The sequence below is a fragment of the Alexandromys fortis genome, unplaced genomic scaffold (genome assembly GCF_014885135.2).
Source record: "Alexandromys fortis isolate MF-2015 unplaced genomic scaffold, M_Fortis_MF-2015_v1.1 scaffold_6, whole genome shotgun sequence".
Taxonomy (NCBI): domain Eukaryota; kingdom Metazoa; phylum Chordata; class Mammalia; order Rodentia; family Cricetidae; genus Alexandromys; species Alexandromys fortis.
In genome coordinates this window covers 16542039-16565018 of record NW_026067902.1, presented here as the reverse complement: position 1 = coordinate 16565018, position 22980 = coordinate 16542039, and the positions used below count along the sequence as shown (strand labels likewise).

At 51.2% G+C, this 22980-nt stretch overlaps 1 protein-coding gene across 2 annotated transcripts in view; it reads left to right on the top strand.

Moving 5' to 3' along the window:
* The window catches only part of Duox1 (dual oxidase 1), a 33979-nt gene that overhangs the window by 8896 nt on the left and 2103 nt on the right, over positions 1-22980 (top strand). Inside the window, exons 10-31 of one of the 2 annotated variants that reach the window (XM_050134061.1) lie at positions 372-459; positions 1212-1314; positions 1575-1747; positions 3657-3832; positions 4083-4201; positions 4787-4924; positions 5597-5710; positions 6418-6617; positions 7157-7342; positions 10461-10686; positions 10846-10939; positions 11198-11373; positions 13549-13618; positions 13995-14120; positions 15001-15179; positions 15279-15509; positions 16005-16104; positions 16259-16308; positions 17444-17571; positions 21300-21453; positions 21807-22039; positions 22237-22395. In XM_050134061.1, coding sequence (XP_049990018.1) covers positions 372-459; positions 1212-1314; positions 1575-1747; positions 3657-3832; positions 4083-4201; positions 4787-4924; positions 5597-5710; positions 6418-6617; positions 7157-7342; positions 10461-10686; positions 10846-10939; positions 11198-11373; positions 13549-13618; positions 13995-14120; positions 15001-15179; positions 15279-15509; positions 16005-16104; positions 16259-16308; positions 17444-17571; positions 21300-21453; positions 21807-22039; positions 22237-22395 — 3223 coding nt within the window. Of the gene's footprint in view, positions 1-371; positions 460-1211; positions 1315-1574; positions 1748-3656; positions 3833-4082; positions 4202-4786; positions 4925-5596; positions 5711-6417; positions 6618-7156; positions 7343-10460; positions 10687-10845; positions 10940-11197; positions 11374-13548; positions 13619-13994; positions 14121-15000; positions 15180-15278; positions 15510-16004; positions 16105-16258; positions 16309-17443; positions 17572-21299; positions 21454-21806; positions 22040-22236; positions 22396-22980 lie in introns of those variants that run through there. The other variant, XM_050134064.1, reaches the window with a different exon arrangement.

Sequence of the window (22980 nt, the reverse complement as noted above, 5' to 3'; positions counted from 1 at the left end):
ATTATGCTGTTTTACATAAAGGATGTATGCATCAGTGGATTTGCTATTTTGATTGCCCTGGAACTCCTACCGAGTGGTACCAAAGGACTCCTAACTGTGTGTGCATGGGTGCTATCTGTGTGTGTTCTTATCCGCTTGGAAAGGGTGCGGATAAAACATATTCATGGCCAAATTTTCACACATTTGGTCAGATGGGAGATAGGACTTTCCAAAAGTCAGTTCAGTAACTACCAAGGTCAGATGTCTTGATTACACAGAAAATAGGAAAGGCTATGGCCTGTGACCCCTGGCTGAAGTCTTGGAGAGCAAAGCTGATGTCTGACATTAGGACCCTGTGGTTTCAGTAACTACTCTTGCTCTTTGCATTTTAGGGATGCCAGTTGCCACTTCCAGAGGATTGCCAATAATGCAAGTTTCTCCGGAGCCCTCCGGGTCTGTAACAGCTACTGGAGTAGAGAGGTTAGAGTTGGAGGCATATATTGGATATATATATATATATATATATATATATATATATACATATATATATGCTGTGTGTTTGTGTTGTGTGTGCATGTGTCTGAGTATGTGAAGAAGGTAGACAATGGGACTACAATAGGCAGCTTGGATGGGCTAGAGTGAAGGGGACAGCTTGGGTACCTGGTCAGAAGTCAGTCCCCTATCCTCACCCAAGGGCTAGATATGAGAGACAGGAGGGGAGGGGGCACTATGAGCTCAGTGCGGTTCCACCTTCACTGTTCCTCCTAGGTATGTCATCTCCTTTGACAGCTCTGGGTCCCTGGAGGCTTTGGAGCACCCAGCAATGCTGTCCCTCCTAGGCAATTGCTTGAGAGTTGAGTATATATACCACTAGTCCCGGGCTCTCCCCTAGTAAAAGGAGAACAGCAAGTTCAGACAGGTCCTATGACTCCTCCATGATCATACAACTAGCTAATGAGAGAGCAGAGATGAGCGTCTAGGGACCTTGCCCATCATGTTGTCAAATCTAGGACAGAATAAACGTTTAAAGATCCTCTGTGTTCCAAGACATCGGCTTTGGGTGGGAATATCATTTTCCCTGAGTGAAGAATTGACCCGAAGTTGAGGAATGCCCACCAGGAGCAAAAGACATGACTGAGTGGGCTCAAAGATATGGCGGATGTGGTGGAGGGCACCAGGCCACCCAACCTCTGGCTCCATTATCCATATCCCTCTTTTCCCAACTCCTTAAGCACCCAAACCTACGAAGTGCTAAAGATGTGGATGCGTTGCTGCTGGGCATGGTTTCCCAGATCGCCGAGAGAGAGGACCATGTAGTGGTTGAGGATGTGCGAGGTGAGCCCAAGGCTGTCCCTGCAGGCTGTGAACCTCTGACCCCTGGGAGGAGATCCTGCTGGACCTGAGCCAGGAAGCGGGGAGTTCTCAGGGCTGAGGGCTGTATGTCATCCTTTGCTGGGAAAATTTCTGATCCACTGACCGTGGCCCCATTCCTTCTCCATGGCTCAAATGTTCTTGGCTTTGGTTGGAGCGGTCTGGACTGGAGGCTGCATTGATGGCCCTTGACCTCTTCCAACGCGTTAGTCTTCCTTTTTCAGATTTCTGGCCCGGTCCACTGAAGTTCTCCCGTACAGACTACGTGGCCAGCTGCCTGCAGCGGGGTCGGGATCTAGGCCTGCCTTCTTACACCAATGCCAGAGCAGCACTGGGTCTGCCTCCCATTTCCCACTGGCAAGACATCAACCCTTCACTCTCGAGGAGCAATGGCACTGTGAGGAAGGGTTAGGACCCAGAGGGTTGAGTGGGAGGGTCTGGGTACACCATCCCCAAACAGGGAAGATGGATAGTAAAACATGGTTACTAGAGACAAGCGCTTGACGGGAGACAAAACTCATGAAGGTCACTTTTCCCAATCTTGTCCACCAAGTTAAGAGATTCCAAGTCTAGCAGGATTAGACTTTTGACTCTGAAGGCCAAGGTCCAGCAAATATGTATTGACTGTCTATTGCATGTAATGCGTTTACGTGGTAGACATTGATTTTGTTACTCTTGACAGCCCTAGAGTGGTAATGCAGGCCCTTGGCTTAGGTACAAACTATGTTTCTATGTATTGATATTCCCACTGCCTTCACCCTAAGTTAGCTTTTACACTCTGAGCTATCACCTGTGGGCAAATGGCATTATCTACTCATCAACAGGCAACTTTGATTGCCCTACCGTTTTGGCACAGTCATCTTGGCACAGCCACCTAGGCATAGAGGTGTTTCCACGATTGTGTGCCTAGTGCACTGTGCTTTGCCCTTACTGTAGAGTTACTGGAAAGAATCGAAAGGCTTATTATGGGAAAGTGCTATGTCTAGCATGGTGTCTCTTGCCTGTAATTCTAGGATTTGGAAGACAAAGGTAGGAGGTCCAGGCGTTCAAGGCCAGCAAGTTCCAGGCTGGCCAAAGCTACAGGGGACCCTGTCTCAAGAAATACTCTCTTCACCTCTGCCCAAAAGTAACGTGTACAGTGGCCTCACAAACATTTTTAAAACATTTTTTTTTATAACGATAGGAATCGTGAGACAAATCAATTTAACAAGTCATGGGCTTCAGCTAGGTGTCGTTGAAATGAGTCTGGTCAGGTACTAAGAACAGCGGTGAAGAATAGGAGCCACTGGGATGGCTTGGTTGGTCAAGGCACTTGCTGTCGAGCCTGACAACTTGAGTTTGATTCGCCAGGGTCCTCGTGGTGGAAGGAGGATGCCAGTCCCTGAAAGTTGTCCTCTGGGGTCCGCATGCGCATCATCTTGCACTCACACACAGCTTACACACAAAAATTAAACGCAATAGAAAATAAAATGAAGTTAAAAACAAGGTAGAGGGCTGGAGAGATGGCTCAGAGGTTAAGAGCACTGCCTGCTCTTCAGAGGCCCTGAGTTCAATTCCCAGCAACCACATGGTGGCTCACAACCATCTGTAATGGGGTCTGGTGCCCTCTTCTGGCCTGCAGGCAAACACACTGACGAAATATTGTATACATAATAAATAAATAAAAATTAAAAAAAAGAAAAAATATATTGTTAAAAAAAAACAAGGTAGAAAGCTCTGGCACTGGGTGAGGTGACACAAACCTACACCCCAGTACGAGGGAGGCAGACGCAGGAATATCTCGGTACCAGGCGAGCCTGGCACACACACAGTGAGACTGTGCTTCAAAACAAGCAGTGTGCATGGTGATCCCCCTGCCTCAGTCTCTCAGTGCTGGGATTACAAGGTGTGAGCAACTGGGACCACGGATTGCTAGGGATTTAGCTTTTTAAAGTTTTTTTTTTCTAACTCTAAGGATAGAAGCCTTTTATAGTATCACTCAGCCCTTCAGCCTCTCACACACTGATTTGCTTCTTAGGTCTATTCCTTCTCAAGAAACTATGTAGACGACTGGCTGTTGCTTTTATTCAAAGTTCACAGAACAGGATGTTGAATATGTGGAAAGATTCCTGTAAACGCTCTAGTTTATGTAAAGCACTCAGAGCAAAGCCTAGGGTGTAATAGTGTAATCCCTAGAGATAGGTGTATCTCTAGGAATGAGATATTGTTCAGGTCATTTATTATTATCATGCCTGCGGCTAATCCCTGGGAGCTGTCTCTTTGCCCAAGGCTGGTTGCTGGGTCCTCTCAATCCTCCTGTGTTCCAGGTGCTGGAGGCCACAGCTGCCCTATACAATCAGGACCTGTCTCGGCTGGAGCTGCTCCCAGGAGGGCTTCTGGAGAGCCATGGGGACCCTGGGCCTCTTTTCAGCACCATTGTCCTCGACCAATTTGTCAGACTTCGGGATGGTGATCGCTATTGGTTTGAGAACAGCAGGAATGGGTAATGCTTGCCAGGGCCACGTCTCAGATTTACTGAGGCCTGGACCACAGCCCTCTGCTTGACCCTACAACTGGCCTCAATTCCAGTCCCTCTGGATCTCTCGAGTGAGGATTTGTCTCTGGCAGCTCCCTAGGCTGGCAGACTCTCACAAACAGCTATGGACCAGAGACGATTTGCCCATGGGATACCAGAGTGTGGGGTCCTAAGTTTCTCCCTAACCATGATAGCTCTCCGCCTCTCCTATGCCCAGACTGTTCTCTAAGGAAGAAATTGCAGAGATCAGAAACACTTCCCTCAGGGACATTCTAGTGGCTGTCACCAATGTGGACCCCAGAGCCCTGCAGCCGAATGTCTTCTTTTGGCTTGCAGGTAAGAGACCTAGAGAAGGCTAGAGGGGTGGTTCAGAGACTTGTCCTTCCTCAACCGTAGGCTTGGTTTGATGAGGCCGGATGAACACTCCAAGTGTGGTGTGACCGAAGGTTCTGCCTTGTGAAGTTTGGTTTGGGGTACCAGGGCTGCCACATACAGCTGCCCCTTGCACAAGACCAGGAGGTGATAAACTGGGGAGAGGACCGACTCTCTCAAAGACCTGGGAAGGACTCTTATAGTCAAATGGGATGGGATGGGGGCTGTAAGTGGCATTAGGAGGGTCAAATGAAGGCGAGGTTATTATACTCCATCTCTCTCTCTCTCTCTCTCTCTCTCTCTCTCTCTCTCTGTGTGTGTGTGTGTGTGTGTGTGTGTGTGTGTGTGTGTGTGTTGAAGTTCATGCTGGGACCTGCTTGCTACCCACATAGGCAAATGCCATGGTCTTGCTACAATGGCAGGGATAAACAGCCCCCTTCCTCTCCAGTTCCCAGAGTACCCTATTTTCTTCTGTTATCACCCTCCTCAGTGGGCTTGTGCCAGATTGTGGCCCCGTACTCAATATTCTGACTTCCTCTGCCTCCCCAGGAGACCCCTGTCCACAGCCAAGTCAGCTCAGCACCAAGGGCCTGCCAGCTTGTGTCCCCCTCTTCATTCGGGACTATTTCAAGGGCAGTGGATTTGGCTTCGGACTCACCATTGGGACCCTTTGCTGCTTCCCCTTAGGTAGGAGAGTAACGGGTAGGCAAGATGGGGCTACTGAAAGGTGCAATCTAGGGGTGAGCTGGGCTTGTTTTGTGTATGACAGCAAATAGTACAGAGCAGCTGTCCCTCTGGGTGGTGAGAAAAAACGCGAGCAGAAGAAAAGGTGTCTTGCTGCAGATACGTGAGCTCCCAGGAGACTTGCCTCCTTGATCTCCTGAGATGCCCCCAGGCCTAGCTTGGCCGAGAGTCTGTAAGAGCCCAGGTCCGCACCTGTTGGTGCCTAGGCTGTGCCTAGGGAGCTGTCAGAGACAAATCCTCACTTGAGAAGCAGAGCTGGGGCAGACACGGTTTCTGGAACAGGAACATGATAAGGCTCTGTGTGGGTGGCCCAGCAGCCTGGTATGGTTTGTGGTTTGAGAAATCCAAGTGTGGACTTAGTCCCTGGCTGGGAAGAGATCTGAGTAATGGAACTGTTGGTGACAAGACAGATATTTTAGACACTCTCCAGAGTTCCCCGTGGGATGCAAAGTCGTTCCTTTAATGGGGCCTCCACAGTTGGAAAGCTGTGCAGCAGGAGCATCAGAAGGGAGGACTAGGGAGCACTCATCCTAAGGAAAGGAGGTGAGACGGGAGCGACTCCTATCTGCTTCCACCCTCACTTCCTGGAATACCCTCCCCCCACTCTCATGCCAGTCAGCCTGCTCAGTGCCTGGATTGTTGCCCGGCTTCGGATGAGGAATTTCAAGAGGCTCCAGAGACAGGACCGCCAGAGCATCATGTCTGAGAAGCTTGTAGGGGGAGTAGAAGGTAGGCCTGGGGGTAGCTGGGGCGGTGATGGGAAGGATATGGCTTAGGGCTCTGGTCCCTACCCCCATCTCAGAAGCCTGTGGAAAAGGATTCTCGTTTATAGGGCTGTCAGGGAAGCATGGGCAGGTGGAGGAGAGGCACGGTAGGCATTGGACCTGCAGCTTTCCAAGTTGCAAAGCTCCTCCCAATGATCCTAAAGAAATGGAATGTGATGGAGTAGTGGAAGAGTCATGAGATCCTGCCTTCATTTCAAAGGGTTATGAATCACAAGTCCCGGATGGTTTTGCGGCATCTTACTCTGGAATCGCAGGCAACGGGAGCAATTAATGAAGGACTGAAGTCAAGCAAGGATTGGAATCTTGATTCCACCACTGCAGACTGGCTGTTGGACCTTAGGCAGATTTTAGTTTAAATCTCTAAACCTGTTTCTTCTGTAAAATGGGGATCCTAACGGTGCCTGTATCTTAGGTTGTGAAGTCATGCAATAACTAATGCAAAGCATTACAGGGAATATCCAGCAAACACTCAGGAACCAGCGGTCCTTCTTCTCCTCATGGATTAGAGGAACAGCAGAACTGTTGATAAGAGAATGACCCTTGGGGCTTAGGAAGGGGCCGAGTCGTTGCTGAGACCCTGTACTGGCCTTCTCTTTCTCTCCCGATGCGTTCTACACCCTAGCTGACCCAGCCCCATCTCTTCTTTTCCAGCCTCGGAGTGGCAGGGCCGCAAGGAGCCCTGCAGGCCGGTGCTCGTACACTTGCAGCCTGGACAGATCCGAGTAGTAGATGGCAGGCTCACCGTGCTCCGTACCATCCAGCTGCGGCCCCCGCAGCAGGTCAACCTCATTCTGTCCAGCAACCGTGGGCGCCGCGCCCTGCTGCTCAAGATCCCCAAGGAGTATGACCTGGTATGGCCCTGCTGGCCCCCATCGCAGTTGAGGTAGTTATGTGGAAGGGAAGGAACGCTGAGCCAAGTGCTAGGGTTTCTGGTCGCTAGTCCCCAGATATAGTGCCTGATAGAGAGATGAACTTGAACATGTCTGTCTTGTTCTAGACCATGCTGGCTGATAGTTTCCTCGTACTCTGGCAGCCACTGGCAGCTTCCTTCTCTATGAAGGATGTTCTTATGTGTCCTAGGTAGTTAGGAGTTCCTGGAAGAAGCTGCGTCCTCTTCCCTATTCCCTCATTTCAGTTTAGGGGATTTCCAGGCACTTGGAGGGGTGTTAAACAGGAGGCCGGTTGTGGGTCCACTCCACCCTAGGCTCCCCTCCCCACCTCCGGCTTTTCTCCAGCATGGAGTAAATGCTCACCTGAAGTCCTCTTCTGTAAATGGAAAGACAGTATCTCTTCTGCCAGGCCACACCAATGACCCCTGGTGTGACCCAAGCGAAACACATTTCTTTGAGAGGCTCTGACATGTTTGCTTCTGCTCCTGCTGCCTTTGCAGGTGTTGCTGCTGAACACGGAGGAAGAGCGGCAGGCGTTGGTAGAAAACATCAGGGGGGCCCTGAAGGAGAGTGAGCTGAGCTTCCAGGAGTGGGAGCAGCGGGAGCAGGAGCTGATGAGGGTGGCAGTGACCAGGGAACAGCGGAGTCACCTCCTGGAGACTTTTTTCAGGCACCTTTTCTCCCAGGTGTGTACGTGGGATCAGATCTGGTGTGCGTGCGCGCGCACCCTTACTTGCTTGAGGCCATAGGGGTGATCATTCAAAACTCAAGGTTTGAATTCTTAACTAAGTGTCATGATTTAGGTCAAGTCACCAGACGTTTATGTTACTAGAGTCCCAGGTCAGAGACCAGATCTACAGGAGTGGACATAGGGGCATGTCCCAACTAATTAGGTTCATTCAGCTGCTTGCCTCACAAACCAAAGTCAAGGAGTCTGTCAACATAGTCATGTTGGGAAGACAGAGCTGGAACATCGCAATGCTGTCTTTGGGGGTATTGACCTGCACTTCTACATTATAGACGTAGTCACACCATGGTCTGGTAGATTAGCATAGCCAGTCAGCCCTGGTCACACCTAGTCACACCGTGGTCTGAGGCATGCATGGACAGTCAGCCCTAGTCACACCGTGGTCTGAGGCATGCATGGACAGTCAGCCCTAGTCACACCGTGATCTGGCAGGTTAGTGTTTCAGTTTCAGTTCTACAAATGACTCCAGAGAATGTGTTAGTGAGAGGAACATTCTAGTTCCCACAAGATGATGTTGTTTTGCTTCGTGGGCAGCCTCAGCTCCCATCATGGAGTACCTGCTTCTGTTTAGGGAGCATCTCATCATGGGATGATTCTGCCTGCAGGCTCGGAAGAAAAGGTGACTGCAGGATTATGGCAGTTACTACAGCATTCAGCTCCTTTTCGGAGGTCTGGAACAGGGTGTAAAATCTGGTAGCAAAGCTTTGTTACCCTCATCTTATGTCTTCAGCCTTGAAAAGAAATTTAGGGTTGATCACCCTGATACCCTCAGGAGGTTTTATGGTGTGTGTGTGTGTGTGTGTGTGTGTGTGTGTGTGTGTGGTTTTTTTGAAACAGGATTTCTCTGTAGCTTTAGAATCTGTCCTGGAACTAGCTCTTGTAGACCAGGCTGACTTCAAACTCACGGAGATCCACCTGCCTCTACCTCCCGAGTGCTGGATTAAAGGTGTGCGCCACCACAGCCTGGCCCTATTTTTGCTTTTTTTTTTTTTAAAAAAAAGGTTTATTTTAATTATGTCCATGGGGGCAGGGCAGCACAAATGAGTGTGGCTGCTCACAGGGCAGAGGCACCACATCCCCCAGGAACTCGAATGGCAGGGAAATGGTTGGGAACCTCCTGAGAAGTCTAATGTTGGTGCTGGGAACTGAACTCGGGTTCCCTTGGAAAGCAGTATGTGCTCTTAACTCCCGAGCCTTCTCTTCAGCCCAAACAGGAAACGGAAGCCCAGAGGAGATACACAAAATAAAGGCACAGTGCCAAGATTATTCTGCTTTGAGGAGTCTGTAGGACCATGTAAAGAGCTGGCGCTCTTCTGAAAAAGCGCTCTCTGAGTTCTTTTCCCACTTCCTGTGGATGTGTTCCTACCCAACTCAGTCCAGTCTCCTGGGAGACAGTGTACAGGAATGAGGCAGAGCAAGCCAGCTCTGTGCCCCCCTTCCAGAGCCAGAGTTCTGTTCTTCGGGGAGTGCACCATGGAGCTACCATCTGGACTTCTGAGAACTACTGGGAAGACGTGGGGAAATTAGATAGAAGGGGAAAAGTCCAAAGACTGATGCCCACATCTGGTACAAACTTAAAGATAACCTGGATAGAACGCTGGAGGGGAAATAGGAGGTTTAATGTAGAAAGCATGGTGGTACACACTTGTAATCAGGAGGATTGGGAGTTCAAATCCAGCCTGGACTACTGTCTCAGAACCAACGGTGTCTGTGGACACAGTTCACTGATCAAGTGCTTTCTGGGATGTGTAAAACCCTGGGTTCTGTCCCCAGCATGGGGCTCAGGGTAGACACATACATACAGCATGCATCCCAAGAAAGTTAATCGTTCTATTGGGCCAGTGATGATGTTCTCACGTGGTAAGGGACGAAGACTGTAAAGAACACAAAGAAAAGGTTTGGCCCAGGAGAAGGGAGTGGGTAGGTAGGACCGAGCAGAGGAGCCCTGTAGAAGGGAGAAAATTAATGTCTGGGAAGGAGTAAGCTGCCTAGCTGGGAGAGAATCACACGGGAGAATATCATTTAATGGCCATGCGTACATAGACTCTGGGCCAGGATTAATTCTCCAACTGGTGAGTGTGCATAAGAACCAGGGAACCCTAAGCTGCTGGGTTGTGGCTCCTGCTAGGGTCCCAGTGGGATCCAGGCACCTGCACTGAGTCCAGATGTCATCAGGATGAAGGGAAGACCTTGTTCTGGAAGCTTCACGGACTGTTAGGTCTCCCCCTAGCTGCCCTGTACTCTCAAAACAGGCCCGACACAGACGCTCCTGTTGATCGTTGCCATAACCTATGAGATAAATAGGGCAGGTGAGGAAACGAAGCCCAGACAACTGAAGGGAACTGCCCCAGGGCACACAGCACCCAGATGGCAGGGTTGGGACATGAACCCAGGTCTCTTACCTCCAGCCCCAGGCTCTTTCCACTAAAGCACCTTGTTTGAAGCTGTAGTGTTTGCCTCATGAAAACACAGCCAGGCTTGGACTGAGCAGCTGTTGACAGGCAGGAAAAACAGGTATTATGGCCTTGGCCTACCTGCTTCCCTCACTGGCTGTTCTCTTGCTGAGGCAGTCCCTGGGTAAGATGGAGAATGACCCACAATAAGAATTCTCCTCTGCCAGCCCCTTTAGATGGAAGACAGACATAAAGGATAAACACGGTCTCAGGAACCCCAAAGGGAGGAGGACTTCGTCTTGGCTTGGGAAGATCTGGGGGAAGGATACTGTTGGCAAGCAAGGCCTGTCTTCGATTGTGTCTACTTTCTCTCTGACTCTTCTAACCCCTGTGTCTCTGATCACAGAGGTCAGATCACAGCATTGTGCTGAGGTCACAACATTTCTGGAACCTATCGGTTGTAACTCCAAATGCCCAGGTCGGGTCAAATGTGCATACTTGGTTTGGTCAGCTAAGTCAAAAGGCCAGGCCTCTGTAGCATAGCTGTAACTCACAGACCTGGACTGCTTATGGGGGTGTGTGCTGGACAGATGCCTCAGAAAGTGGTTCCACAAACCTGCAAGTGAAGGACGCCCCCCAACTCCTGTGTCTGCCTAAATGCAGGTGTTGGACATCAATCAGGCAGATGCAGGGACTCTGCCTCTGGACTCCTCAGTGAAAGTGCGTGAGGCCCTGACCTGTGAGCTGAGCAGGGCTGAGTTTGCAGAGTCTCTGGGTCTCAAGCCCCAGGACATGTTTGTGGAGTCCATGTTTTCTCTGGCTGATAAGGACGGCAATGGATACCTCTCCTTCCGGGAGTTCCTGGACATCCTGGTAGTCTTCATGAAAGGTGAGAAAGGAGAAAATAATGTTCAGACAGGGGCAGGAGTGCAGTGTGGCCGAACTATAGGAAACAGAGAGCCCCGAGTCCACGGCAGATGCCTGGGAGTCTAGTAAGGGGTTCTGGAGGTTGGGTTGGGCTCTCCTCACAGAACCCTTCTTCTTCCAGGCTCCCCCGAGGAGAAGTCTCGCCTTATGTTCCGAATGTATGACTTTGATGGGAATGGCCTCATTTCCAAGGATGAGTTCATTAGGATGCTAAGGTTGGTCTTCCAGAACAGCAAGGAGAGTTAAGTCAGGACAGGGACTTCCAGGAAGAGGAGGGTCCATCACAGAAATAGTTATAAAGGAGAAGCAGGGGGCCTCCTCCTTATCTTTGTAACCAGGGCCTTCCAGAACTACTAGGGAACTTGGGATTCAGCAAGCTGGGCCCCTGATTTAGCCTTCCTCTCCCGGAAGATCTGATGGGATGGTCAGCGAGCCTTTGTATCTGGGCTTGGTGCGCCCGCCCCCAACCCTAGGTCCTTCATCGAGATCTCTAACAACTGCCTGTCCAAGGCCCAGCTCACTGAGGTGGTGGAGTCCATGTTCCGGGAGTCGGGCTTCCAGGACAAGGAGGAGTTAACCTGGGAGGATTTCCACTTCATGCTGCGGGACCATGACAGCGATCTCCGATTCACACAGCTCTGTGTCAAAGGTGGGGCTGCCTGGCTGGCAGGCTGGCTGACGATTTGTCAGGAGGCGTAAGGCCTACACACTTTTAGGAGCCCACAGAATACTTTATCTGAGAACCAGAAGGAAAAAAAATCAGTATAATAATGAATGCATAATATAGCCAGCCTGGATGATGCTCATGTGATTATCAAATAACATTGCTAATTTATTTTTATTTGTACGGAGAAAAGGGCCCAGGAAGATAGAAGCGCCTTGGGCCCATGAATGTAGCCTGGCTGCTGCAGTGGGGTGAGAGGTGGGTGGGAGACATTTTTTTTGTTTGAGACAGAGTCTTGCTCTGTGCGTGACGGGGTGGCCTGGAACTTGCTATGCACGCCAGACTGGCTTTGAACTTCTGGTAATCCTCCTGCCTCTATCTCCCAAGTGCTGGGAAAACAGATGTTTGCTACTACACTCAATTTTCGGTAAGAGATGTTGACTGGAGCCCTGCTTCTGCTGGATCCTTGCCAAAGCCACCCCACCCCTGCACCTCTGAGCTTAGTGCCCAGAGCAAGGAGGAAACAGTGTCTCTTTGTTACAGCTCTACTCAGGTCAGGGTACGTTCTCAGTGACTAGGATGCATGGGTGGGGTGTATTTGGGGTTTTATCCCCTAACTCCCGCCCTATCTCCTGGCTAAGTGCTTAGTAAACGTTTGCTGAGTCCGTCAAGGTCCAACGACACTGTCTGCTCCCTACCTCCTGCCCTACCTGCGTCTGACTCAAGTGGGTGGGGGGTCAGGGTCAGAGTGACGGATGGGACAGATTGCAAGCCGAGGGTCTGTGTGTGGCATGCCCTGAGCTGTCACAACGTCTTCATAGCTTGAAATTCTCCTTGGAACATGTTGAGACCAAACCCGGGATTCTGAGAACAGTGGGGGCTAGCAGCATTGCTGAGCGATGGAGCGCGTTGGGCAAGATGCGGATCAGCTTCTGCATAAGGCCTCCTCTGGCCTGCGGGCAAGGGGAGCTGGTGAAAAGGAAAGCTGAGTCTGTAGCTTTCTTCTTTTCCTAGGAAGCCAAGCAATGGGTACTTGGGCCTGAGGGCAGAGGTGAGCCAGGCTACACAGTCCTGGGGATACCGGGCCTGGTGTGACCGGGCAGGGGACTGAGTGAACAGTGTGTGGCGTCTTGTTTCCCTTTCAGTCATCGCTGCATGCTGCTCTTTCCTTCTGAGCTTATTTGAAAGGGTTGACACGACAGAAAAGGGCACACAGGCTTTACAAACAGCTCTTCTCTTTCACCAAGACGAGTTCTTTCGGGATTACTACCTCACCACATTTGCTGTTTGCCGAACGACTGGAGAGTCCAGATATGGGCACTTGGTGCTAGACACTTGAATTTGGGGCTGGAGAGATGGCTCAGTGGTGAAGAACACCTGCTGTTCTTGTAGAGGACCACGTTCAGTTCCCAGCACCCACATGGCTGCTCACAACCACTTGGAACCAAGTTGCAGGGGATTGGGTGTCCTCTTCCAGCCCTCTTGGGCCTCAGGCATACATATGATGCACAGCAATCCATGGATACAAACACTCATAAGTTTAAAATAACTCTTTAAACACTTGGGTTTCATGTGGATAAGTTCACCATGAGCCAAGACATCTTCGGGGTTGGTTTAGAACTTAGAAGCACCCTGGAGGCTCCAGGTCTCCTGTAAGAACTTGGATTTTCCAGGCACTACATGCCGTTAATCCCAGTACTCAAGAGGCAGAGGCAGGCGAATCTCTGTCAGTTCTAGGCCAGCCTGGACTACAATGAGAGCTCCAGGACAGCCAGGGCTGTTACACAGAGAAACCCTGTCTCAACCCCCATCCCCTCCAAAAAGAACTCAGATTTGCAGCTCAGCCTTGCTTTGTTCTCAGTGTGCAGCCCTGACGGGAAAATGAGATGAAGTTTTCAGTATTGTATTATGAACATTTTTCCAACCCAGAAAGACTTTTGAATGACTTCCCTTATAGCTACACTGATCAATAATAGATAGGTGAGTCTGGTTCTCACTGGACTGGGCCAAGAACTGAGGCTGGGGTCCCCAGAGGCAGGTCCTCCTCTGGATGGAGACTTTCTACAGGTTTGAACTTAGGAAAGAGGGGGACCCTGTGCTTGAGCTAGGCTCAGCTGGACTGGGCTCTGAGCTGTTCCCTCACCAAGCTCTGTGTTGCAGGGGTGGAAGTGCCTGAAGTCATCAAGAATCTCTGCCGTCGAGCCTCCTACATCAGCCAGGAGAAGATCTGGTGAGTTTCTGTCTGGGTATATGGGGTAGCTGTCATTTTGTCCCTAGGATGGCTGAGGTTGGGCACCGCCCATGTAGCACCTTCATGCAAACAGAAAAAGGGCACACTTCCTCCAAGTGGGTATATCCTGTATCCAGATGAGGAAAAAGCCTGCTGAGTTTAGGCAGAGCTCACTCACTGCCGGGGCCAAGTGTCCTCGGAAAGGACACAGTTACATGTGGCGACCTCCACTGGAACACACTCTCTGTCCCCCTTGCTGGGGGACTCCTGCTGTCCTGCGTGGAGGGTTTTCATCTTTCCTCGACAAAGTTGGTTTGGAGGCAGAGCAGGGCAGCAGGAGGTCGGTTGGCAGACACCTTCCGCTTTTCCTTCCTAGTCCTTCACCCAGAATAAATGCCCACTGTGCCCGCAACAACATCAAGACGGAGGCATCACCACAGAGACTACAGTGCCCCATGGACACAGACCCTCCTCAAGAGATCCGACGGAGATTTGGCAAGAAGTATGGCTGCTTTGCCCCTAAAGTCAATGCCCCTTCAACCACCCATGACATTGTGCTGAGTACTCTGCTCTATAGGCAGATAAGTACTCCCTGCCCCAGAACTACAGTTCCCTACTGAGGAATGTTAGAGTGGTAGGAAGGGCAAGGAACTTCAGGACTCAGGGACGTTTTCTCACCTCTGTCTGGGAAGTTGGGGGGCCTTCGCAGAGAACCTGCCCTAGTTAGGTTTTTGTTGCTGAGATAAAACCATGACCAAAAGCAACTTGGGGAGAAAGGGGCTTATTTGGCTTACAGGTTACAATCTATCATAGAGAGAGGCCACGCCAGGAAGTCAAGGCAGGAGCTTGCAGCAAAAACCAGAGGAGCGCTGGCTTCTGGCTTTCTTCTTCTATCGGTTCAGCTACCTTCCTTATATAGCCTAGGCTCACTGCTCAGGGATGGCACCGCCCACAGTGGACTGGGCCTTCCTACATCAGTTAACAACAACAACAACAAAAAGCCCCAAACATGCCAATCTGATGAAGGTAATTCCTCAGTGGAGGTTACTTCTTCCCAGGGATGTCAAGTTAACCACTAAAGCTAACTGTGACAGGCCCCTTGAGCCTTCCATAGGCTAACTGTGGGTGCCTGGTAGGAGCAACAGACAGGGAGGGGAAGGGGCTGCCTGTGTGAATGGACCCTGGTGTAGAGGCTGTGTATGCCCCAGAGGTGAAATAATTAATCACTTGGAGATCCGCCCTCACTTAGACTCAGTAGGTGTAGCCTACTAAGGGTCTGAACCTGTCCTTCCAGGATGCTCTTCAGAGACACCCCTTGGGGTAGCAGGTTTCCACTGGTATTGAGTCTCACAGGCCAAAGGTTAAGGCTTCTTGTCTCCCAGGGTAACTTCGTTCCAGCCCTTGCTGTTCACGGAGGCGCACCGAGAGAAGTTTCAACACAGCCGCCGTCACCAAACGCTGCAGCAGTTCAAGCGCTTCGTTGAGAACTATCGGCGCCACATAGGCTGTGTGGCAGTGTTCTACGCCATCACTGGGGCGCTCTTTCTGGAGAGGGCCTACTGTGAGTGACATCATATACCGCAGGTCAGGGTGGTGGTGGTGATGGGCTGCGGCAAGTGATGATAGCGTCGCCTCCAACTGCACTCTTGTCCCTTCACAGACTATGCTTTTGCGGCACACCACAGCGGCATCACCGATACCACCCGTGTGGGCATCATCCTGTCCCGGGGCACGGCGGCCAGCATCTCCTTCATGTTTTCCTACATCCTGCTCACCATGTGTCGCAACCTCATCACCTTCTTGCGGGAGACCTTCCTCAACCGCTACATTCCCTTCGATGCCGCTGTGGACTTCCATCGCCTCATCGCCTCCACAGCCATCATCCTCACAGGCAGGGGCTGCTGCTCTGGGATTCTCTGGGTGCCTGCTGCCTTTGCTAGCTTCCCCTCCTCTGGGGCTCCTCCCCATCCCCACTGACACTTAACTTTAATGTGGCTCTTGGGTGGCCATTTCCATATGGATGGAGTTAGCTGGGCTTATGGGATGAAGTTAAGTTCAGGAGCCCACCCTGCCCTGAATGGCTTTTCCTATACTTTCAACCCCTCAACTTTAACTGACAGGGTAGAAATGCTTGCTCTCCTAGTTCTTATGCTTTAAAACAGATCCGAGAAGGAAACCAAAGGAATGAGCTTCTAATGGCATAATTTCAGACCCGTGTGGTTGTGTTCGTGGGTGGAGTGGGGGAGGACCAGGAGGTTGACTACCAGTCAGCAGCCCGGACCACGAGGGTGCTGTTTCATTCCTCCATGTCTGTCTGGCGCTCGGATGTGTTGAGCATCCTCGCTTGGCTGCCCCTGGGCTCATTACCCTGTCTGGTCTTCCCTAGTCTTACACAGTGCTGGCCACGCTGTGAATGTGTACCTGTTTTCTGTCAGCCCGCTCAGTGTCCTCTCCTGCCTCTTCCCTGGCCTCTTCCATGATAATGGGTAAGTGTGTGTGTCAGGAATGAATTTCCTGAAGGTAGAGGATCTTCTTGGCCCAGAGAACGGGGTCACCTTCTGGGGTGGACGGACAATGATCAACCTGAAGGAAACTCTCAGAGAACTCATCTCGCGACTCCCTGCTGTGCCTTCCACACAGGTCAGAGTTCCCTCAGAAGTATTACTGGTGGTTCTTCCAGACTGTGCCAGGTGAGAACTCTTCCCCTCTCTGAATGTCTAGGCTTGACTCCAAATTCCAGGCTATGGGTTCCGTCTGTCACTGAATAGCCAAACTCATTCAATTCTTATGATGAGCCAGGCTCTGCCCTCTGGCCCAGAGGACACTTCTGGGCAGTGAGAAACTTTGGTGGCTGCATCACAGCTCCCCTCAACCTTGGGCTAGATCCCCCCTAAGAGGGGCTTACTGGACCTTATTCTGAACTGGTTCTCAGAGGGTTGGGAGTAGGCCCTCTTCATAATATTTATACTTATCATGACCGTTGCTTGGAAGAATGCTGTGCCCCAGCTCCATGGGAGAAGGACCAGGCTTTTTTGTCAGTTCAGGCAGAAGCCCCCACCCACACCATAAAGAAGCCTTGACAAAGGTTGGGGAATATTCCTAGCTTACTGCAATCACCCAACTCAGAGCTAATAGCTGTGAATCTATTAAGATTGATCCTAAGCCTATTTATATTTTCAGTCTGTTCCCTCCTTGGGGTAATGTGCTTTTCATTTTCACTCCTTCTGTGAAATACAGCAGGTTTTTAAAAATCCTACTGCTTTGAACTTCAGAGGGTGCTTGCTGCCTTCCGCACCCTGGGATTTGGTGGATAAGGCTGTATTTATGCTCTTCTCTCTGCTCACGACTTTTACAGGCTGCGGTTCAATCCCTCCTTAACCTTTGCCTTCCCACACATCAGGGCTCTAATCTTCCTAAGTACCGTCTTTCTCCTCCTCGATCACTGAGGTATTCTGTGTTTCCACACCCCGTCCTGGCTTCAGCATGATCCTCTCTGTACCCCTGGCATGGAATCCTCCAGGAAAGCTGGGGCTTTCTACCAATTCCGGGTAGATGAGGGACTCTGTCAATTTGCTGTTTGGTGTGGTCCCAGGCACAAATTGGTCCAGAGTTCATGTCACCATAACCAAAAATAGTGGTGCAGTTTTGGCTCCATGGTGATGGGGCCTGATATTTCCAGTGTCTCATCTAGAGATTTCTGTGCATTCATTCATTCAGCACACGGTTGAGAAGCGTGCAATATGCCAGGCCCTGCAACGGCCAGGCGGATCAGTGATAAGACAGCCTAGCATTGTTCTTCAGTCCCCTGCCCTTTTCTCTTCCCAGGCCTCACTGGAGTCCTGCTGCTCCTGGCCCTGGCCATCATGTACGTCTTCGCCTCCCACCACTTCCGCCGACGCAGCTTCCGGGGCTTCTGGCTGACCCACCACCTCTACATTTTTCTCTATGTCCTGGTGAGAGTTTCTGGCTGTGAGCCGGGCCAGTGGGGTGCAGACAAGACGTTCCTAGGGAGGCATTGAGGGCTCGACGTTGATTTTCCATCCCCTTAGTTATTTCAAGTATCCATTTCCCCATATCCCTCCATAAAGATGGAAATTATAGTGTGGGGCTCTCCAGGAGGCCGAACCCATTACGCGCCTCTCGGAAGATCCCTCCCTGCCGTGGGTTTTTTTGGTAGCAGCCCTGCCAGGTTCACCCGCATTCCTCACAGACTCCCCCACACCATTTCTCTCCAGTCTTTCTCTGCCTTTGCGTGGCTGGTATTTTGGTTCCTGGGTGGACTGCTTGCACCTTAAGGAAGAATTATTCTTTTAGAGAAACTTCGGTGGGTTCTACTTTTGTTCTGATCTCATCTGAGAACACATTAGCCATACCACCCAACCAAACACCTATGAAGTTAATAGGGTTGCTCGAAACACCAGCCGGACTGCTGATAAGATGGACTTTTGAGACTCCACCGGGTTAGGTTTTGGTGGGGCAAGTGGTCCAAGAGGACACTGAGCTGGCATCACTGGAGAAAAGGACTTTATTAGGAGTTGTTGACACCATGGACAGACAACAGAGATGTAATAGCATGGTCCAGGCTCCAGGGAGAGTTCAGGACACAGCATCAGAGACAGACAGAATGGCTGGGTCTCTGAAGACTGTCAGGGCCTAGGTGGCAGAGGAAGGGATGGGGGAGGTTCACAGGAAGAGCCTGCAGCCAGGAGGAAGGGAGTGGAGGACAGGACATGGCACTCTTTGATGTAGACTCACACGAGATGCCATGACACTGGCCGTGACTCAGGACTCAGACAACACCTGTTAGTGCCCGAGAGCAGGCCCAAGCAAAGGCTTGATTCTGACATTACTGTTCTTACACGCCTATCCTACTTCCTTCTCGAGCTAGGATCCATGGTTTCTTTCCTCCCCTCTCTTCTGCTCCTGTCACCCCTCCACTGTGTTGTCAACAGCTGATTGACCTGAATTCCTGAGCTGACTCTGACCTGGGTCCCTGTGCTTGCCCCCTTGCCTCAGGTACACAGTATGCCCCAAAGGGCACCCTAAGGTGACTGAGAAGTTAAACCAAGTCCTGAGGCCCTTACTTTTCCCACCAGTTGATTGATGGCTTGGTTGCTGGCATTCAGAGAGCCCAAAGCCCCCATGACTAGCATTTTTATCTCCTAGCAGAACAGTACACAGGGGTCTCTTTTGTTCTGCGATGGAGAATGTACCATTGTCTGGTTGTGGCTGAATCCTGGTATCCCACTTCCCTCCTCCCAGATGCAGCTCTATCCTCACTGTTAGCTGGGAAGATTATTGCTGTGGCTTAGCACTTCCTGATTTTGAAATAACTATCTGCCTCGGCTTAGGACAGTTTCTAGAACTGCTGATGTTTGCTTCCAAATAATCTCTCCCTCCTTTGAGAGCTCTGGTTAGCTAATGACCTCCTTTCCTCCCTCCCTCCCTCCCCAATGACGGGTGGAGTCCTAGCCTGATGCCTACTGCTTTTGCTAGGAATATGTTCCTGGTGATAAAATGAGTAGGGAGACCCAGTACAGTGGTTAGCTTGATTCCCTAAGTTCAAGACTGCTTTCTGATTCATTGCTGGGTTGTAGACATCGCTGGCTTACTGGGCAGCCCCAGCCTGGCAGGTTGAGAGCATTTTACCTGGTTAGGGAGTTCAGGGCCAAAGAAACTTCCTCCCACTTATCCCCGGGGATGGAGGGAGCAGACTCTGAGAAAGAATGTCCATGCTGACAACAGCCTAGACTGAACTTCTCCACCACTTGTGGGGAAAGGTTAAAACACATGGAACCCTTGACTGGAGAAGGAATTCTTGAACAGGAGACCTGAATTCACTGAAATAGATAGCAACGCAAGGGCCTCTTTCTCCTAACTCTGTGGGAAGTCCAACAGAGGTGGCGATTCCTGCCCTTGGGAACTTAGGATTTGCTGCAGAGTCCAGTGCCACATTCACACCAAACAGAAGGGATTGCTGAGCAGAGTGCCCCAACAGTAAGCCACAGGAAGTCACGGAGGAAGAGTTTCACTTACGCTGACCTGGCTAGGGGTGACTTTGAGAGGAAAATGGGACTTCAGCCACAGCTTTAGAAGAGAGAAACTAAACATCGACAAGGCCGAGTGGACGCTGAAGAGCAATCCAGGAAGCAGGACCTAGGTAGAAGGGCGTGCACACAGATGCAAGGGCCACAGGAGTGACAGGATACGCAGGGGACAGAGGAGGCAGGCCTGGGTGGTGGCGGGACATGCTGGTGACATGTGGGGGTGGCTGATGGGGCAGAATGGCTATGGCTTATCAGAGAGGCCATGCTGCATGGCGGAGCGCAGGGAGAGGAAAGCAGGCTTGGACCACACCCATGATTGGGGCGGCAGATGGAATGGGGCCAGCGCAGGAGCTGGAAAATGAGTGGCCGGGGAGGCTGAGGCAGAACCAGCAGAACACTGTTGCTGAGGTAACAGTGAACCAGGGAGGTGGCGAGGGAGGGGGTCTCTAGAATCACAGGCTGCAGAGAGGGAGCTGGCATGGCTTACGGAAGACCTTGTAGTTGGGCCTGGTAGCAGGTGCCTGTCGTCCCAGCTCCTTGGGAGACTGAAGTAGGAGGATTACAAGTCCAGAGCCTACCTGGTCCACAGAGTGAATTTAAGGCTAGCCTGATCAAACCCTTAAGACTACCTCAAAGTAAAAAGTAAGAAAAAGCTGGCTGTAGGTCTGTTGTAAAAACACTTATCTAGCACTGTGAGTCTCTAGGTTTAATCCTAGGGAATAAAGAAAAGGAAACAAGGGGAAGAGAGTCCTGGGTAGGGTTATAAGCTGCCAAGGTATCTCATGGAAAAGACTAGTTAGATGTTCTTAGCCACCAAAAGGTGGAATAAACAGGGCAACCCCTTCCACGACAATTACCAAGTGCCAGATGCGTACCCAGCAGGCATCATGCAGATCCAAGACAATGCTAGCAGAGTCTCCACCTCCTCAGACCACTCAGAAAAGAATACACATGTGGATGAACAAAGGCTGACCATGGACGAGGGAAAATAGAAAGAAAGAGATATGCTCTGATGTGATGGACATAGGCAGTGGAGGTGTCATTTCTGCTGAGACGTGGAAAGGGGGATGGAGTAGCCATGGGGAGATCTAGGGACAAGAAAGCTCAGGCTTGCCCTACCCCTGTAAGTGCAAAGATTCTGAACCCAAAAGGACCAGGGAGAAAGAACCAGCTAGTAGGAGTCCAGAGGCCAGAGTGCTGCAAGGCCAGAGTGTTCAATGGGAAGCTCACTAAAGCTTTTTAGACAGAGAATATGATAAGGAAAGAGCCACGTTGGCCAGGTGTGTTGATGCAGACTTTTAAATTCTGTACTCAGAAGGCTGAGGCAGGGCTACATCTGAGATAGTGAGATATTCTCTCTCTCTCTCTCTCTCTCTCTCTCTCTCTCTCTCTCTCTCTCTCACACACACACACACACACACACACACAGAGGATATCTTACAGAATCCAGGTAGGGGTCACCTTGGCTGTGTACAGAATGGCAGTATTCCTTTGGTGTGCTTTGGAGGATGGGAGTGATTATCTCAGAACCTAGAAGGAACAGATTCATGGGAGGTAGGGAATGGATACCCCAGTGGGTTAGGTCAAAGCTGTGTGTACCACTTGGACTGAGCCTTATTCTTCATCCTGTGCAGCTCATCATCCACGGCAGCTTTGCTCTGATCCAGGTGCCCCGATTCCACATCTTCTTCCTGGCTCCGGCAATTATCTATGTGGGGGACAAGCTGGTGAGCCTGAGCCGGAAGAAGGTGGAGATCAGCGTGGTGAAGGCCGAGCTGCTGCCTTCAGGTACAAGCCTGAAGACTGTGAGGGAACCCACTTGGTTATTAAGGGAACTGACAGGACACAGGCAGTCTACTGTCCTGGCCCAGGGGAAGGGAAGGGACCTGGGGTCCTTGGGAGAAGTAATCTGATGAGAATATTCTTTGCTTGAGGCGTGGGCCCCTCTTTAGACAGAGAGTAGAAGAGCCCAGGCCAGGCTTCCCCTTGCCCTGTTCACCCCCAGCTCCTCTGCAAGGCAAGATTCTAGTGGGGGAGTGTCTACCTTGTCATCAGAGCTGAGGCTATTGTTAGAGGAACTTTCTGGAGATCATACCGTTGCTGGGTTCAGGGCAACAGTCTCTTGCACCATCCCTTCCTAGGAGTGACCCATCTGCGGTTCCAGAGGCCCCAGGGCTTTGAGTATAAGTCAGGGCAGTGGGTGAGGATTGCATGCCTGGCTCTGGGGACCACTGAGTACCACCCCTTCACACTGACCTCGGCACCCCACGAGGACACACTCAGTCTGCACATCCGGGCAGCTGGACCCTGGACCACCCGCCTCAGGGAGATCTACTCACCTCCGACCGCTGACACCTGTGCCAGATACCCAAAGGTGCCCAGATTATCTACACACTTCTATAGCCCCCCCCCCCCGCATCACCAGGCTCCCTGCTGTACTACCTCCTCCCAGAGAGCAGCACAGACCCAACCCCACCCTGTATTCTTCCTCATGTCTTGTAACTCCGTTTCCTTGCCCACCATGTCCATTTCGGGCTAAGCTGAATTTTAAAACCACTGTCCTTCCCACAGCTGTACCTCGATGGGCCATTTGGAGAGGGCCACCAGGAGTGGCATAAATTTGAGGTGTCGGTGCTAGTGGGAGCTGGAATTGGGGTCACCCCCTTTGCCTCCATCCTTAAAGACCTGGTTTTCAAGTCATCAGTCAGCTGCCAAGTGTTCTGTAAGAAGGTGAGTGCCAGCCCACGGTTCCCCCAGCACTGCCCCTATCTCCTGCCTCTGTTGGTGTCTCTACCTTCTGGGCAAGGACAAGTTGGTCTGAAACCCAGAGAAGGATGGTGTTGGAAAGATGCCAGGTTGTCCTGACAGGCGGAATTGGTATACTGATGTCTGTAGGACTCCACCCAGCCTCTAAGAGCTCCTTCACTCAGCCATGGGGTGCTCTGCACAGGAACTGCTTGTGAGAGTCCCTCCAGGAAGAGCTGAAGGGAGGCAAAACAAAACAAGCAATCAACAAAACCGCATTCCCTCATCCAGAAGAGGCCAGCCCTCAGAGTGCTGCCTGGGAGAGGGAAGGGCACCTTTGGGGTGGGGCACAAGTAAAACTGGCTCAGGTCTCAGGGTTGAGGGGAGGTGCCCAGGTAGGACTTGCCCGTGGGTTGGCCCTAGCCGCACAGCCAAGCCTTCAGGCCCCCTCCACACAGGCCCTTTTTCTGAAGTTCAGACCCAATGGCAGGCCTCTGCTTGTCTATCTGGGCCTGGCAGGTGAATCAGGCGTGCTGGAATGCAACGGGCAGAGGCTCAGCCTACAGCACT